This window comes from Scomber scombrus, chromosome 16 (assembly GCF_963691925.1).
Source record: "Scomber scombrus chromosome 16, fScoSco1.1, whole genome shotgun sequence".
Classification (NCBI taxonomy): Eukaryota; Metazoa; Chordata; class Actinopteri; order Scombriformes; family Scombridae; genus Scomber; species Scomber scombrus.
Window position 1 is genome coordinate 5,643,739 of NC_084985.1, and position 15,705 is coordinate 5,659,443.

The 15,705-nt window shown below is 33.0% G+C and overlaps 1 protein-coding gene across 1 annotated transcript; it reads right to left on the minus strand.

Moving 5' to 3' along the window:
* Nucleotides 1-390: 390 nt before the first annotated feature.
* LOC133996491 (BOLA class I histocompatibility antigen, alpha chain BL3-7-like) lies at nt 391-14,097 on the minus strand. Its single transcript, XM_062436078.1, has 8 exons — nt 13,950-14,097; nt 10,575-10,841; nt 4,155-4,433; nt 3,352-3,648; nt 2,896-3,000; nt 2,693-2,710; nt 1,975-2,050; nt 391-1,375 (listed from the first exon to the last, which is right to left on the minus strand). Exons 1-7 carry the CDS (start codon nt 13,999-14,001, stop codon nt 2,001-2,003), a joined length of 1,068 nt encoding a protein of 355 aa, XP_062292062.1. The 5' UTR covers nt 14,002-14,097; the 3' UTR covers nt 391-1,375; nt 1,975-2,000.
* Between the last annotated feature and the right edge of the window lie 1,608 nt (nt 14,098-15,705).

Here is a 15,705-nt window from a genome sequence, read left to right on the forward strand (position 1 = left end):
AGCAGATAAATGTGAGGGGTGGTGAGATGATTAATGGGAGAGGAAAGAAGAAAAAACTAAGTTCTGATTTCAGTTATTGGACTTTTTCTCTAATCTTTCTTCAGCGCCGCCTCTGGTTAAATTATCCATCTTCCTCTGAGCTGATGATGGGAAACCACCTGATGACATCACCTGACTTTCTGCTTTCTGTCGAATCATCATGAAAAGAAATGATACATGGTCATATTCATTCATTAAATGTGTAGAATGAACTAACTAAATCCATTGAATATATGTTTAGTGTTACTGAACAGCATCACTGCCTCCTGAAACAGAACTAAACCTTTAATAAGCCTGAACTCCTGAAAAATCCTTAAACTATGAAGCTCAAATAAACAGAGAAGTTTTCACTGGGTTTCCAAAGGACTTTTATTCATTTATAAAAACCCTAATATGTACAAGTTTTACCCAAAATGTTATTACACTCTCATTTACACCCAAGCAAAGACAGAAACTATAATTATAATATATTATATACTATAATATAATTACAGAATAGATCCTACAGAAAAATTACAAATAAATAGGAGCCATGAAAAGAAACTTAGTGAGAAAATAAAAAATGTTCTAATCAAATAAAAAGTTAACACACCATTATAAAATGTTCAGCTTTAATCAATTTAATATATAGACATACTATTTGACTGATTTAATTTCTAAGTAAAGATCAAAATCCAGCTCAATGTGGGAAACTGTACGATAAAACAAAAAGTAGCTGATTCTAAAGTTAACACCACTGCAAACATCTGTACAGATTAGAGAGATTAACACAATGACATCAAACAAGTGTTCAACCAAAGTCTGCTTCAGTTAAAGTGTTTTATAACCTCATCTGTGATAAAAGGAAAATCATTTAATGTTATCATAGCTGAGTATAAATTCAAACACCAGATTCTGTTTATGGACATTAAGAAACAAGCATGATGTGACTCTGAGCTCTTTTTTGTTTCTCTGCTCATGTTTTTGGTATCTGGAAGCTGCTGCAGTGACAAAATAAAACATCTACAAAACATCTGCAGAAACAGCTGGACAGCTGCATCACTTCTCTCCAGATGTGTTTAACTCACACAGTGAAGGAAAGTGATGCTTTTAGCTACGACTGTCACACATGTTTAACAGAAGACAACCTGCGTTTAACAGCAGTCGCAGCAGGAATGCAGGTAAACACAGTAAATGATGATTAAAGATGAAACAACAGGTTCAATTACTTTAATCTCAGTGTTCAATTAAAGAAGGTTTGTGAAATTGTGTCAATCAGAAGCAGAAATTCTGTGAAAAAGAATATTTCCAGTCATTTACTAGAGTTCAACGTCCTCTTCTAATCTTCACTGGTTTCCTGTCAAGACAATAAAAAGACAAACAAGGTGGAAGATCAAATCTGTTAGTGTTAATATAAGAAGTCTGTTTCATTTTATTCAATATGAGATATTTCTGGGTAAAAAAGTGAAGGTTATCGGTTAAATTAGTTTTTCTGTAGTTATACTGAATCTCACACTGAGAAATGCTTCATAAAACAGACTTCTTGCATCTAAAACATCTGGTGAATCACAAGTTCATGTCTAAATTGTGTTTTCACCTTTAAAATACACCAGTGTGAGAGACTTATAGTAGCATCATATGTTTTTAGTTTAAACCCTGAAATACAGAAAACATCACAAAGTTATTTATTCAGAGTTTATGAAAGAACACAAAGAGAAAACGGCACTATCTGTGTTATTATTACAATATGTCAACTAATCGTTTGTCAAATATTTGCACTTTATTTGTTGTTCAAGACCCAATTTAAAATAAAAAAGAATAACTTGTTTACAACTACAAACTTTCATAGACTTTTTGTGATGGATAAATAAGAAAATCCAATAACATAATTTAGCAGATAGTTTAAGTTGACTTTGTTTAACAGGAGCTGTAAACAGTTCATATAAAGTAACTCACTGTGTGCAGGTTGGTGTGTTTGTTATTCAAGCTTTTGGAATCTGTTGCTGAGAGTTGTCGGAGCCGCTGTCAGAAGCTGTAAAGTCAGAAACAGACTGTTAGTTTATTTATCCTTCACTGAACTACCACTGTCTGATTTACACTCCATACAGGAAATGTTACTCTGCACAATATGTAAAATCCTTTGAAATCTACGGCAAACGAGTACAAACGGCCAGACAAACTGAACTAAAACTAAAAACTACACTTAAAAAACTAAACTTTTGACATGGAGAAATTAGCTTGACTGAAACAAAGCAAAGTAAAGACAAATCATTTCAGTTCTCACAGATTACAAAATGCCAGAATATTTTTAACACCTGTTTCCAAAGAAAGTAGAGTGTAATCTAAAGAAACATGATCCCATCCTCTATTATCTAATCATTATTATCATTATTATTATTGTTATTATCATTATTATTATTATGGTTCTAACCCTGAAGATCATCTTGTCTAAATGTAAGGAGCATTCCAGCATTTTTGTTCTCTTCATGTTTCAGTGTTTTCACTCTGCCTGATTCTCTGGCTGTTTGCCTCTGTGATACGTCTGCTCCTCTGACTGACTTCCTGTGTTTTTTAAATCTCTGGCTTTCAATCTGATAATGTTGTAAGGTAACATCCACATATTACAAGAAAAAGCAGATAAAACTTTCAAACATTTAATATTTAAAATACTTACTGCTGGCAAGTTTAAATCCTGAAATACAGAAAACATCACAAAGTTATTTATTCAGAATTTATTTATTTATATATGTCAACTAATTTTGTCACTGAAATTTACTGACTGAAAATATATGATGTTATAAAAACATTAATACCAAAACAATAGCACATACATGTATATTAAATACATCTGTGAAGTAAAAACATCTCTTTTCTCACCTTCCTTTCCCTTCTTGTTCTTTTTCCAGAGGAAGAATCCAACGATGCCGACTACCAGGAGCAGCAGTACAACAACAACTCCGATAACAGCACCAAGAGGGAAACCTGAAGAACCAAAGCAGAACATTCATCTTTGTTTATCTCACTCTTTCATCACTTAATGGATCAGATTTTATTTATTAAAACAATTTTAGTCATTTAGGTTTCAGAAGGAAGTCACAAGAAGAAGACAAACATGTTGATGCTGAGTGTGTTTTAGTGAACAATCAGTGTTGGGAGTTAAAACCACAAAGTTTTACAGTAATCTCGTTAGTTTGAACAAAGACACAAATAAAATCAAGATGACTTAAAAACAAAGACAACTAAAGAAACCACTAAAGGAGACCAACAGCCCTATCAGTCACAAATAATGCAAAAACATGTATCAGAAGAAAATAAACTAACTGTCTTTCTCACCAGGCTTTCTTATTTCATCCAGATTGATGATGATGTCGTCCTTCACACCAGAGAGCTGAAACACACATTCGTACCTCCTCCAGTCTTCAGGTGCGATTGATGAAACGTCCAGCTTAACACTCATCTGGAAGGATCCATCATGGTTGGGGAGGATCTCTCCACGTTCCACGTCCTCATGAAGCTCAACTCCATCTTTCCTCCAGAACATCATGACTCTGTCAGGGTAGAAACCTGTAGCGAAGCAGCTGACTGGAGAGGAGGGAGTCTTCTGGAGGAGAGAATGTGTGGAGGGAAGCTCTGGAGGGTAAAAATGAAAACAATTTATAGTTTCTTTATCTTTTTCTTATTTACAGTATATTATTATTATTGTTTGGTGTAATGTATTTAAATGCATTAGCAATAAATATGTAGGTATATGAAGTGTGGTTGAGAAAAGAAGGGAGGGACAGAGGAGAAGAAAGACAGATGAAGAGAGGTGAGGAGAGAGAGACTAGATGAGAAAGAGAGGAGGACAGTGATAGAAAGTGTGAGATAGAGAGAAAATGAGAAAAAGAGTGACGATAAATGTGTGAAAAAGTGACAGAAAATGTGGGAGTTACAGAGAAAATGTGGTAAAGGAGGAGGGAGGCAGAGAGGTGAAGAGAGGTGAGAGAGAAAATGAAAGAGAAATGTGTGTAAACTGAAACTCAGCAGGTCTCTGTGTGTTGGTTCATATGTATTGTAATGTTACTGTAAGTTAGAAACAGAGGAGGCATATTAACATTGTTGTGTTCATGAAACTACATCAGGTCATGTGACTCTACCTGTTCTCATCAGAGAGCTCCTCCCATAGTTCACATACTTCTTCAGCCAGTCAACACACTCCTGGGTGAGGTAGTTCTTCAAATAGTCATTGTTGGCTCTGTTATGGTCCCACTTATTTTTGGTGATAACAGCCTGTTGTTTTGGAGCGATCCATGTCAATGTCTTGAGGTCAAATGATATGAAGTCTTCTCCATCGTAACCATACTGATTGAAACCAGTCATCTCTTGAGTCTCATCGTCCCATTCACAGCCGTACATCTTCTGGTAAACATGGACACCTGAGAGAGAGACAGAGACACAGACTGCAGTAAACCAGAGTGAGATCTCAGCACAGTCAGCTGTCATCAGCTGATATCACATCTTCACCACAGAGACCCACTGATCCACACACACCAAAACACAACATCTACACCTTCTGCTGTTATTGGCTGGATGGAAACCACTCACAGCCAATCATCATCTGGACAGTGTGGACGACTCAGAGAGAGACAGAGAAGCAGAGACTGCTGGGAAACAGAGTCCACTTCCTGTCTTTACCACAGAGACACACTGCCTCCACTGAGACCAACACACACACACACACACACACACACACACACACACACACACACACACACACACACACAGTTCATCTATTGTTTACTTTTTTGATTAATCTATTAAACATTTACTTTACAAAATGTCAGAAAATAGTGAAAGATGCCAAAAATAAGTTCACAGAGTCTAAAGTGAAATATTCATATTGATCTTTTTGTCTGATCAACACTGAACAGTATTTAATTATTAATGATATTAAACAGATAAAAGCATCAAATTCTCATATTTGAGAAACTGGAACCAGAAAATGTTTGACTTTTTTCTTGATAAAAGACTTTAAATGATTATCTGATTATTAAAATTAATTTTCTGTTAATCTACTAATTGATTAACTGACTAGTCATTTCTACACTATGCATGTTTATTAAGGCACAGACCACAGACTGTATATAAAGATGGACGACACGTCTCCACTTCCTGCTGCTGTGCAAAAGTGAAGCCAAAATATTCAAAATGGCTGCCACCTAGACCCGCCCTACGCTGCCTCTGATTGGCTGCTCGTTGCCTTCGTTGGTTAGGTTTAGACATGAGGAGTGAGATGGTTCAGGTTAAAGTAAGAATATCAGAGCCAATCAGAGGCTGAGTGTTTTCATGGTTAATAAAATAAAAGTAATATAATTATTATATTTATGAATACAAACTTTACACACATGAAACACATTGTATTACGTCATTTACACTTAACAATTAACTTGATGGTTACTGCATTAAAACTATTTTCCGGTTGTGGGGGTAAGTGATATTATATATAAAACATATTAATAAAAATAACCTGAATCTTAACTCAACCCTTCTTACAGCAGCATCATTTAGTCGACACTTAAAATCTGGAAAACCAGCAGAAATGAAAGAGGCGACGTCAGTGAACACTTTTAAAAGTCAATTAAAGACTTAATTATACAGACTTCAATTAACTTCCTCTATAACATCTATATATGTATGTTTAAAACACTTTGAGCATTTCAATGTCTCACTTTTTATTTTCTAATTATTATTCTCTTATCTTCAATGTATCTCAACATTCTGTTATTTTTTAAATGTATCTCAACATTCTGTTATTTTTTAAATGTATCTCAACATTCTGTTATTTTTTAAATGTATTTTAAGTATTTTTAATGTATTTCTAATGAATACAGCACCTTGAGTTACAACTACTGTATGAAAAGTGCTGAACAAATAAATAAACTTACATAAAAACAAACATGTTAAAAATGCTGGTTCATGTCTGATGGTAACCAGGCAACGGACATGGAGACAACGTGTGTATTACATAGTTTTAAATCTCCGTACTGAGTTCAAACTTACTTAGGAGGCGTATTTTAGACAGTAATTTATGATAAATGAAGGTAGACGTTCCTTCCTATGGGATTACATTTGTGTCATAATAATTGAACAAAATCTCCCAAACATCAAACAAAACAATGACCTCAAAATCAAAACGTACAATAAAACGTTTGTGGTCACTTTTTGTCAGTTTTGCTTCTTAATTTCTCAGTTTCAGTTCTGACATAAAGAGCATGTGTTCAGGTGTTCAGAGACTTCTCTATCATTTTTGAGAAGTGTCATTTTTAGTTGATAAAATATTAAATTATTTGTTATAATGTTATTGTTAGAATATTTTATAATTAGTCTAAATTATTTACTTGATGTTTAAGAATAATTTTTTGTTCAATTTATTGTCACAATAATAAACCCACTGTTGTCTGCTTCTTAAACCCTTTACATACTGTTCATATTCTGACTCATAATTATTCTCTACAACAATTCATATTCATAAATTCCCCATCAGTCATTAATAAATGTTTGATTATTCTTCTGTTTGATTGATTAAATGAAATAAAAGACTTTCACAATCACTATTTTATGTTCCGTGAGAAGAATTTATAGAAAATGATGAATGCAACATGTTTAAGTGCTGATTTGTACATTTTCATATAAAACGTGTATCATCTGCACTTTTTTTTATTTTGTTAAAGCTGCATTTTATTTTATTTTTTGTAAACTATGGGTCATATTAGAAAAAGTCCATCTTAAATAAATGTGTATTTGGTGTTTTTCTCAAATGTAAAAATGGGTCAAATTGAACCGTAACAGTCTGTAAGGGTTAATACAGCTGTTTCCATCTCAGCGCTGCTGTGTCCTCGGTTACAGGCTCCGCTCATAAGAAAATGTTCTTGGCATAAATATAAAGGGACGACAACATCAACCAATATAAATTTGGTTTGAGGTGATTGGGAAACCCCCAGGTGATGTCATCATTATCAACCAGTAGGCCTAACTTTCGGTATTGGTCAATAAGTAAAGTAACAGATTTATATAACATTATAAAATATATTTGTTGAACTGCCTTCAAACTATAACTTAGCCCTTTCCTGTTCAATAAATTGTTGTATAATTTATTGTAATGCTTATAAAATGTTTATTTTTGTTTACGTGTTATTTTCATCCCTTGTCTATTTGTTTATTTAGTTATATATATTTATGTGGATATATTTTATTATATACTTTATTATGTCCATGTATGAACATATATATCATTGATAATCAGCTCTCTGTCATTGTTTCATGTATTCGTCAATTCTGACTTTGTTAATAAATAAATATCTGAAAGCGAGAGGCCAAAACCTGAGCTGGAAGGGCTTCATGAGGAACTTTACGGAGGGAAACTATGACCTGCGGCTGGCTGACGGCAAGTCTACAAACAAATAAAGAGTTTTTCTATCTGTGTTTACTCTGCAGCACAGACAGATGGATTTAATCTACAAGTGACTGCTGAGTCTTGTTATATTATGTAAAACTGTTGTTGGTGATGCTTTAATCTGCTGCTATGTGATATATATATATATATATATATATATATATATAGATATGGCCTAATTTATATCTTTAAAATATTTCCTTTGTTGTTGTAATGTCTTATAAAGCATGTAATGTTGTTGAGTGGTAAGTTGATATTAGGAGGCTGCGTTCTTGGTTCATTAATGAAGTGCTGATAAAAACTAGGAGGCAGTTATGGTCCAGAGACGGCTACGGTGGCCCAGAGAGAGAAACTGAAGTCTGCGTAGTTTCAGGATGTTGAGTCGTATTTTGAGGAGATGGAAGGTTATTTTTTGTCATGGATTTATTTTTAAGTGGATTTATTGATGTAGTTTCCTCGTGGTTTTGATTTTATTGTAAGTTGAGGGAATCAGTTACTGGAGACGTGTGTGTGTGTAGTTGGGTCACCATTGAAGGCCCAGTTAAAGACCCCACGGTCCGCTACTGGTCGGACTACTTGTTGCACTTCCAGACCTCTGAAACTGAAAAACTCTGAACTGAAAATTAAAATTAAAAAAATACACAAATAAAAAGTTCCAACAACAAAACTGATGAATTTAAGCAGCAAAAAGTGGCGACTAAAGAGAAATCCTGATCAGTGAGAGACAAGTGGAGAATATTGTGATCAAATGTTTCACTCTTCTATAGTTTTATCTAAAGTTTTGTATTTGAGGTCTTTTTCTTTTAGCTTTCAGTTAATTTTTAACTTTGGTTTGATTCTTGGGAAATTTTATTCAGATAGTATGACACAATTTTAACCTCGTAGCTTCACTCGCTTTAACGTTGCCGCTGATCTCTCGTCTGCAGTCTCATTAATCTCATTAAAACTCCTCACGGTCTGACTGCTCCTTCTCCTCCTCCTGCTAATCCTTAAATTGACGCTACCCTTCCCTCCAACACCAGCCGGTATGAATCACAGATGAAAACCTACATTTAGCGTCTTTTATCAGAAACTGCTGCGGTCACTCAGCTCGTCTGACGGAGGTTTAAGAGCTGTCAATCACAATGTCACACCCTCTTTTTAATATATTATCAAATAACTAATTAAAAACTAACTTATCAGAAAAATGGGAACAAACATCAGCGTGATAAGAACTTCCTAAAATGACAGAAAACATCTTTGGGGTAAATTTATTAAAGGAGCATTTAGATTTTTTTAGTTTGGCTCATGTCTCATCCGCTAACATGGAGGGGGCGGGATTTATGAGCTGCACTGCAACCGGCCACCAGGGGGCGCTCCACATGTTTCAGCTTCACTTTTAATGAGCTGTCATGTTGTTCATCTTTTTAATTTACAGTCTATGACACAGACACACTGCAGTCAAGTAAAGTTAATTTAATATAATCTGTACCTCTTTATATTTAGAGCTGTAAATAATGATTATTCTCATTATCAATTTGTTTAATTATTATTTTTTTATTATTAGATTACAAATGTACTTTAGAAAATGTCTGAAAAAGGTGAAAAAAGTCTAAAGTGAAACATCGGATTGTTTTATCTGATCAATGCTGAAAACTATTTAATTTTTAATGATTTAAAACAGTTAAAAGCATCAAATTCTCATATTTGACAAACTGGAATTATAAAAAGACTTTAATTGATTATCTGATTATCAAAATTAATTTTCTGTTAATCTGATAATTGATTAACTGATTTATCATTTCATCACTATGTATGTTTATTAAGGCACAGACACACTGCAGTCAAGTAAAGTTAATCTAATCTAATCTGTACTTCTACTAAATATTTAGGGCTGAAACAAATGATTCTTTTTCATTATTGATTCATCTTTTTTTCTTTTTTCTACATTTTTGATTAATTGATTAAAATTGTACTTTACAAAATGTCATAAAAAAGAGAAAAACGTCTAAAGTGAAATCTTTAGATTAATTATTTTGTCTGATCAAAGTTGAAAATTAATAAATCTTAATGATATAAAACAGATAAAAGCATCAAATTATCAAATTTGAGAAACTGGAATGATTAAAAGTCTTTCAATGATTATCTGATTATCAAAAAAAATTCAATTCAAATTAAAATACATTTCCTGTTAATCTTCTAATTGATTAACTAACTAATTATTTCAGCACTATGTATATGTTTGCAGTTATGTAAAGTTAATGTAATCTAATGTGTAGTTGTACTATATGTTTATTATGGGATGGACACACTGTGGTAAAGTAAAGTTAATGTAATCTAATGTGTAGTTGTACTATATGTTTATTATGGGATGGACACACTGTGGTTATGTAAAGTTAATGTAACTTAATGTGTAGTTGTACTGGATGTTTATTATGGGATGGACACACTGTGGTAAAGTAAAGTTAATGTAATCTAATGTGTAGTTGTACTATATGTTTATTATGGGATGGACACACTGTGGTAAAGTAAAGTTAATGTAATCTAATGTGTAGTTGTACTATATGTTTATTATGGGATGGACACACTGTGGTAAAGTAAAGTTAATGTAACCTAATGTGTAGTTGTACTATATGTTTATTATGGGATGGACACACTGTGTATCAGTACAGTAGAGTCGTGCTGTTAAACTTTTTAAAGCTGTGATGTGAATGAGACATTTACTGTGTCGTCCTGTCAGTCAGCTTTATTAAAACATACTGTTACTGCTGTCATATGGAGACCCAGCACAAGCAGCCTGTGTCCCATTTACAGTCCTGCGCCGTAGTTTAAGAAACCAGGCGTTAATGTTCCTCTATCAGCTGTGTGTTGTGATAAACATGTTTCTACAGGAGAGTTATTGTGGACCGACTCACTGTGGACAGTTCAGTAGAGTTATTCTGATCTAATCTAGTGGAGATAAAGGGTTAATAATCTCTGTTGGTTATTATGGGGCAGAAACACTGTATCAGTGCAGTATAGAAACATACAGGAGTGTGTGTGTGTGTGTGTGTCTGTGTGTGTGTTGATGATGATGATGATGATGATGATGATGATGATGAAAGTAAAACAACACTTTATCAGTAAACAGTGAAACATAACAAACCTCCAGTTTGGTTGAGACGCTCCTTTACAACTTCAATGTTGACTTTGAAGGACTGCTCAGAACCCAAACAGTTTGCAGTGTTCCTCCCCAAGTACTGTGGATCATCTTCTGTGACTCTGTCCATCCAGTCCTGTTTGGGTTCTGCTTTCTTGGTGTTGCTGTCATAGTGATACATCTGAACATCATCAACCAACCCGACAGCCACAAACTCTGGGAAGTTTGGGACTTGAGAGGACGCAGTGTAGAAATACTTCAGAGAGTGAGTCACTGTAAGAAAAAAATCATGTCATCATTTCAGTTTTCTGAATTAAAGTTTTATAAATAACTTTTACATCAAATAAAAATCAGTGCACAGAATCAAAAGAAACAACAGTATCCTCCTGATAAATAAATTGATCCAGAATTTTTGCCATAAAATACTTTAAAAAATTATTTTAGATGCTTCTGTTTTGAACAACACATTTATTCTGAACTAAAATATTAAAGCAGTCACTTATTGACACATCAGATCATTCACATGTCTGACTTTCATTGATAGATGTATTTTAGTTTTCTTTTTCTCCTGCTGGATTTATTTTCAGTGTGAATTAAACTCCAGTTTAGTTTCCAGTTAGTGGAGACGTTTATTCTTCAGGATGCATCATTAGTAGCGTCTGCTGCTCATTATTGTTTTAGTTTGAAATGTGAAACCACAAACCTGTGACTAACTATACATCAGTCCCTCAGTTTCACTCATTTTTAGATTATTATTTTGCAGCTTGTCTCAAAAACTGAATCAACTTGTGATGTTTTATTTGTTGTTTTTGAGGTAAAACTGCAGGAATTGGGAAAAATTGTAAGTAAAGGAAAATAATTCAACTTTTAAAATAAACTACTAATGAATAGTCATATTTAATCACTTCCTGTCTGCTGCAATTACATTAAATGCAACAATAAGTCTAAATCATGTCTGTTGATTTCATGTATTATAATTATCTTTTATAATTCTTAACTTGATTTTGGTCATTTCATGCAGAAAAGTTTCAGTAATTTAGCAAAATTGCAAATTATTGAATATATTGCTGATTGCTTGATTTTGTGTTAATCATTACGGAAACTCACATTTTCCTTCAGGGACTGATTAACGCTGCATGTGATTTATAATTCTATTTTCTATATTCAGCCAATTAAACATTTTGTATTGTATTATAGTACGTCTATTATGGTTTTTAGCTAACTGAAAACTTTGAACAATGACGACTTTTACGTTTCTTCTTCCTGAAGTTTTCATCACTTCTGATAAAGTTTAGAACTAGGTTGGTCAACTCTTTTCTTTTGCTGTTCTCATTTTTCATGATTAAATAATAATAACATTCATGTTTCTGTTATAGGAGGTTTTGTGGATTTGAAATGATTGAGTATGAGAGTTTTTTTTAATACAATGAACAATCGCTGTATTTTGTATTTTATTTCTTTGGTTAGGCAAATAAAATAAACTGCATAAATGTTACTGATGACTTGCAATATAAAAATCTGCAATAAAGTAATAAAAAAAAGATAAAAGTCAGATCCTGTCACTTGTTTATCTCACTTTCATATAACTTGATTTATGTAAACTGAAGAATTATATTAAAATTTCACTTCCAAAATCTTTGATCTAGCCTATTCTAAATCTTTGAAATATTTTGCGTAAAGTCATTTTTTCCGAATTGTGTTACAATCACAAACACAAAATGTTTACTCAGCTTTATATTTAATTAAGTTTTCTTGGATTATTTTTACTCTCATGTACTCATTCAGTGCTGTTTCTATTAGTATCAGTTAATAATCATCAAAAGTTTATTCCAGAGTTTAAACAGAATAAACTTTTTACAAGTCTGTAAGTTTGAACAATCAGATTTTTGTCTGTTTCATGATGCTCTGCTGTCATTTATACTAAGATGTGTTTGTTCTGAGAAGTTTGCCTTCAAATCTTTGTCAGTTTTAACACTGTGAATGACTTTGTGACTCATTTTATCTCAGACTGATGTTTTCATGTGTCCATATTTAATGTTTTTATTGTAACATCTGGTTTGATGCAGCAGTTCCTTTAATCCAAGACAATTTTATCACATCAGAGACAATAAAGTAACTCAAACCTTAAAATGCCTGAATAAATTATCAATATGATTTAATTAGAGCTGCATCTAACAATTATTTTCATTTCAGATAATCAAGTAATCTTTTTTTAATTAATCGATTATTTGTTTTATAAAATGTTATTAAATGTGAAAATGTTTATTGTAAGTTCTCAGATTCCACAGTAACTTTTTCAAATGTTTTGTTTTGTCCAAATTAAATTTAAAAAAACTTTTTTTAAAGTTCAGTTTAGTGTCATACAACTAAGAATAACAATACATATTTAGATTTTTGCTTTTAAAATCACTTTAACAAATATTGACACTAAATTACAGGTTCAGACATAATATGTTTTGTTAATTGTCAAGTTTACATTTGACTTGAGTGGTTAAACTAAATAAATTATAGATGTCAGTCGTTTAGTTTACAATCATTAGTGAATGATATTAAATATTGTGCCATCAGAGCAGGAAGTTGTTTGTCTTCAGCATCAATATCTATGAAAACAGCGCCATCTGCTGACTCATGTTGGTTACTATAAAAACCTTCAGCAGTCTGTAGATGTTAATTATACACACTTCAGATTAAATGTAGTGACGTCTTTCAGACTGAAAAGTGTTTGTTAACACATTTACATCATTTCTACAATAATAAGTAATAATGACTAATATCACTAATTAATAGTTACACTGACTGAGGATGTGATTTTAATTATTGTTGTTTGGAACAACATTTAACATGACGTCATAGACAACTTAAATAAGTGTAACTATGTTAAAGTGTGTTTTAAAGTGTATATTGTTGTATTTTAGTCGTGTTGTTTATATCTTATTTATTTATCTGAGTGTGTTGGACTATTTTTGAGCTGCGTAATTGTGCTGCCATTTTGTCAGAACGCGCTCGGACCGAGTCGATCAAAAAGGTCCTAATAAAATATTATAACATGAAATAATGGGCCAGATTAAAAATAGTAAATAAAAGAAGTAGAAAAAAAACGTTTCAATAGCTTCTTATCAGAAATATAACAGGAAATCCATTTTGGCAAAAGCTCAGCACGTTACAAAAAATAAACATTAATCAACTGGATTTAAAGTAAACTTTAAGATAATGAGTTTCTGACTTTCAAAAATATTTCTTTAATCTGCAAGGAAGTCAGGGAATTAAACATCTAATACTATGAGACTAAATTTAAATTCGTATAACCATTTACAGATATAAAACCTTTTTTTTATTTTATTTTTTACCATCAATGGATTTAAAATATATGAATTAACTCACCTGCTGCTGCGCTGTGTAGACCCAGGAGGGCAAGAATAACCAATATCTTCATTCTGAGCTGCAGAATCTCCAACTTTACTGTCAATTGATATGCTTCTTAATCCACAGACACACAGAGACTGCTCCTTCTGTGTGCCACACCGCTGATCTGAGGGTAGGACTGGCAGCAGCGCTCACTTCATCTTCCTTCTGAGCCAATGAGAATTCAGTATGAGACCAACGTCACTTAAATCTGGGTTAAACTGATCTGAACAGGTTATTAAACGAAAGTGAAAGTAACATTTGCTTGTTTTCACCCATGTTATAGAGGATGGAGAGGCATGCCAGGCTTTATTTTGGGTTAGTTATCCATGGAAGTCTTATTATAACACATATAATAATACCTGTAATATAATATGTATAATGTTATTCTTCTTCTGTTGTTCTGTGTGGATGTTCTGGGGTTGAAAACAGTCCTGATCAAAAATATCAACATCAAACAATGTGGTTTTATTGGTGTTACAGAGACTAAATGTGGTGAATGTTTCCCTGCAGAATATCAAAACTCCAGTTAATGTTTGGTATAAAACACTTTAAACATCAGGACAGATCAGATCTTAATGACTTCAGAGTGAAAACAGCAACCAAAGAAATAAAACCCCAACATGAGGAAGACGAGGGAGTTTCTTCATCACTACCATCAGCTCAGCTCAGCTGTGTCCTACAAGCTAGAAGCTTCTGAACTAATGTGAAACTGTGTACGCTGAAAACTGCTCCACCAAAGAGAAACTGAACACCTCTGTTGATGTTTGGACACCTGATGCTGTTTTTCATTTTGCTGTTGGCAGATTTATCCTGTTTCTATCCTCACTTTTACTTTTTGAAGCATAAAACGTTATAGAATATACTTTTATTAAGAAAAACTCACTTCTTCACCTTTGTTTCATGTTAACAGAAACAAAGCAAGAGGCTAAATATTATGTATTTTATATAATGAATGTAGTCGGCTGTTTTTTAGTGTTTGTGACTCACTGCTGATTGATACCCGAGTTTATCTGTACAGAGATGTCAGAGGTGTGACAGCGCCCCCTCTGGACAAATTTATATATCTTCCTCTGAGCTGCTGACTTTCTGCTATTTTTTTATCAAATCATCATTACAATACAGGACTCTGGTCACATGTGGAGTAATTAAAGATCTCCTCCACACATGTTTCAAGACATAAAAAATACTAATAATAATAATAATTAATGTCTGATGTGTTTTTTCCACTTCATGTGTCAAACTCTGCACATGCATCCAGTGTCACAACATAAACATCAACCTTGTACTTATGGAGGCTGTTAGGCCCTTTCTTCCCCTTTTAATACATCCATCATCATGTCTGCACAGATACCTGACTCACTAAATAATCTCACACATCTGTGGTGATTAGAAGTGTTTCTCAACATTCAGTAATTACTGTGTGAAGCTTTCACTGTGAGCTTTATATTTCTGTCACAAGCTTCATTCTGGAAATAAGATAAAGGTGGTGAGTCAGACTGTTTTAGTTCACTCTGCTGCAGGACTGGACTAAACCATGTGTCCCTTTAAACAGGAAGTGACCTACTGAGAGGCTCTAATATTGTTTTAGATACAATAAATAATCAGTTAAACTATTTATTCAGTCAATAGTAATAGTTTACTCATAATGCTAAATGTCTAAATTTCAGATAAAAACAAACTGTTTAGACTCCTTTTCATGTTAGAATACTTACTTCAACTATTCCCCTCTTTA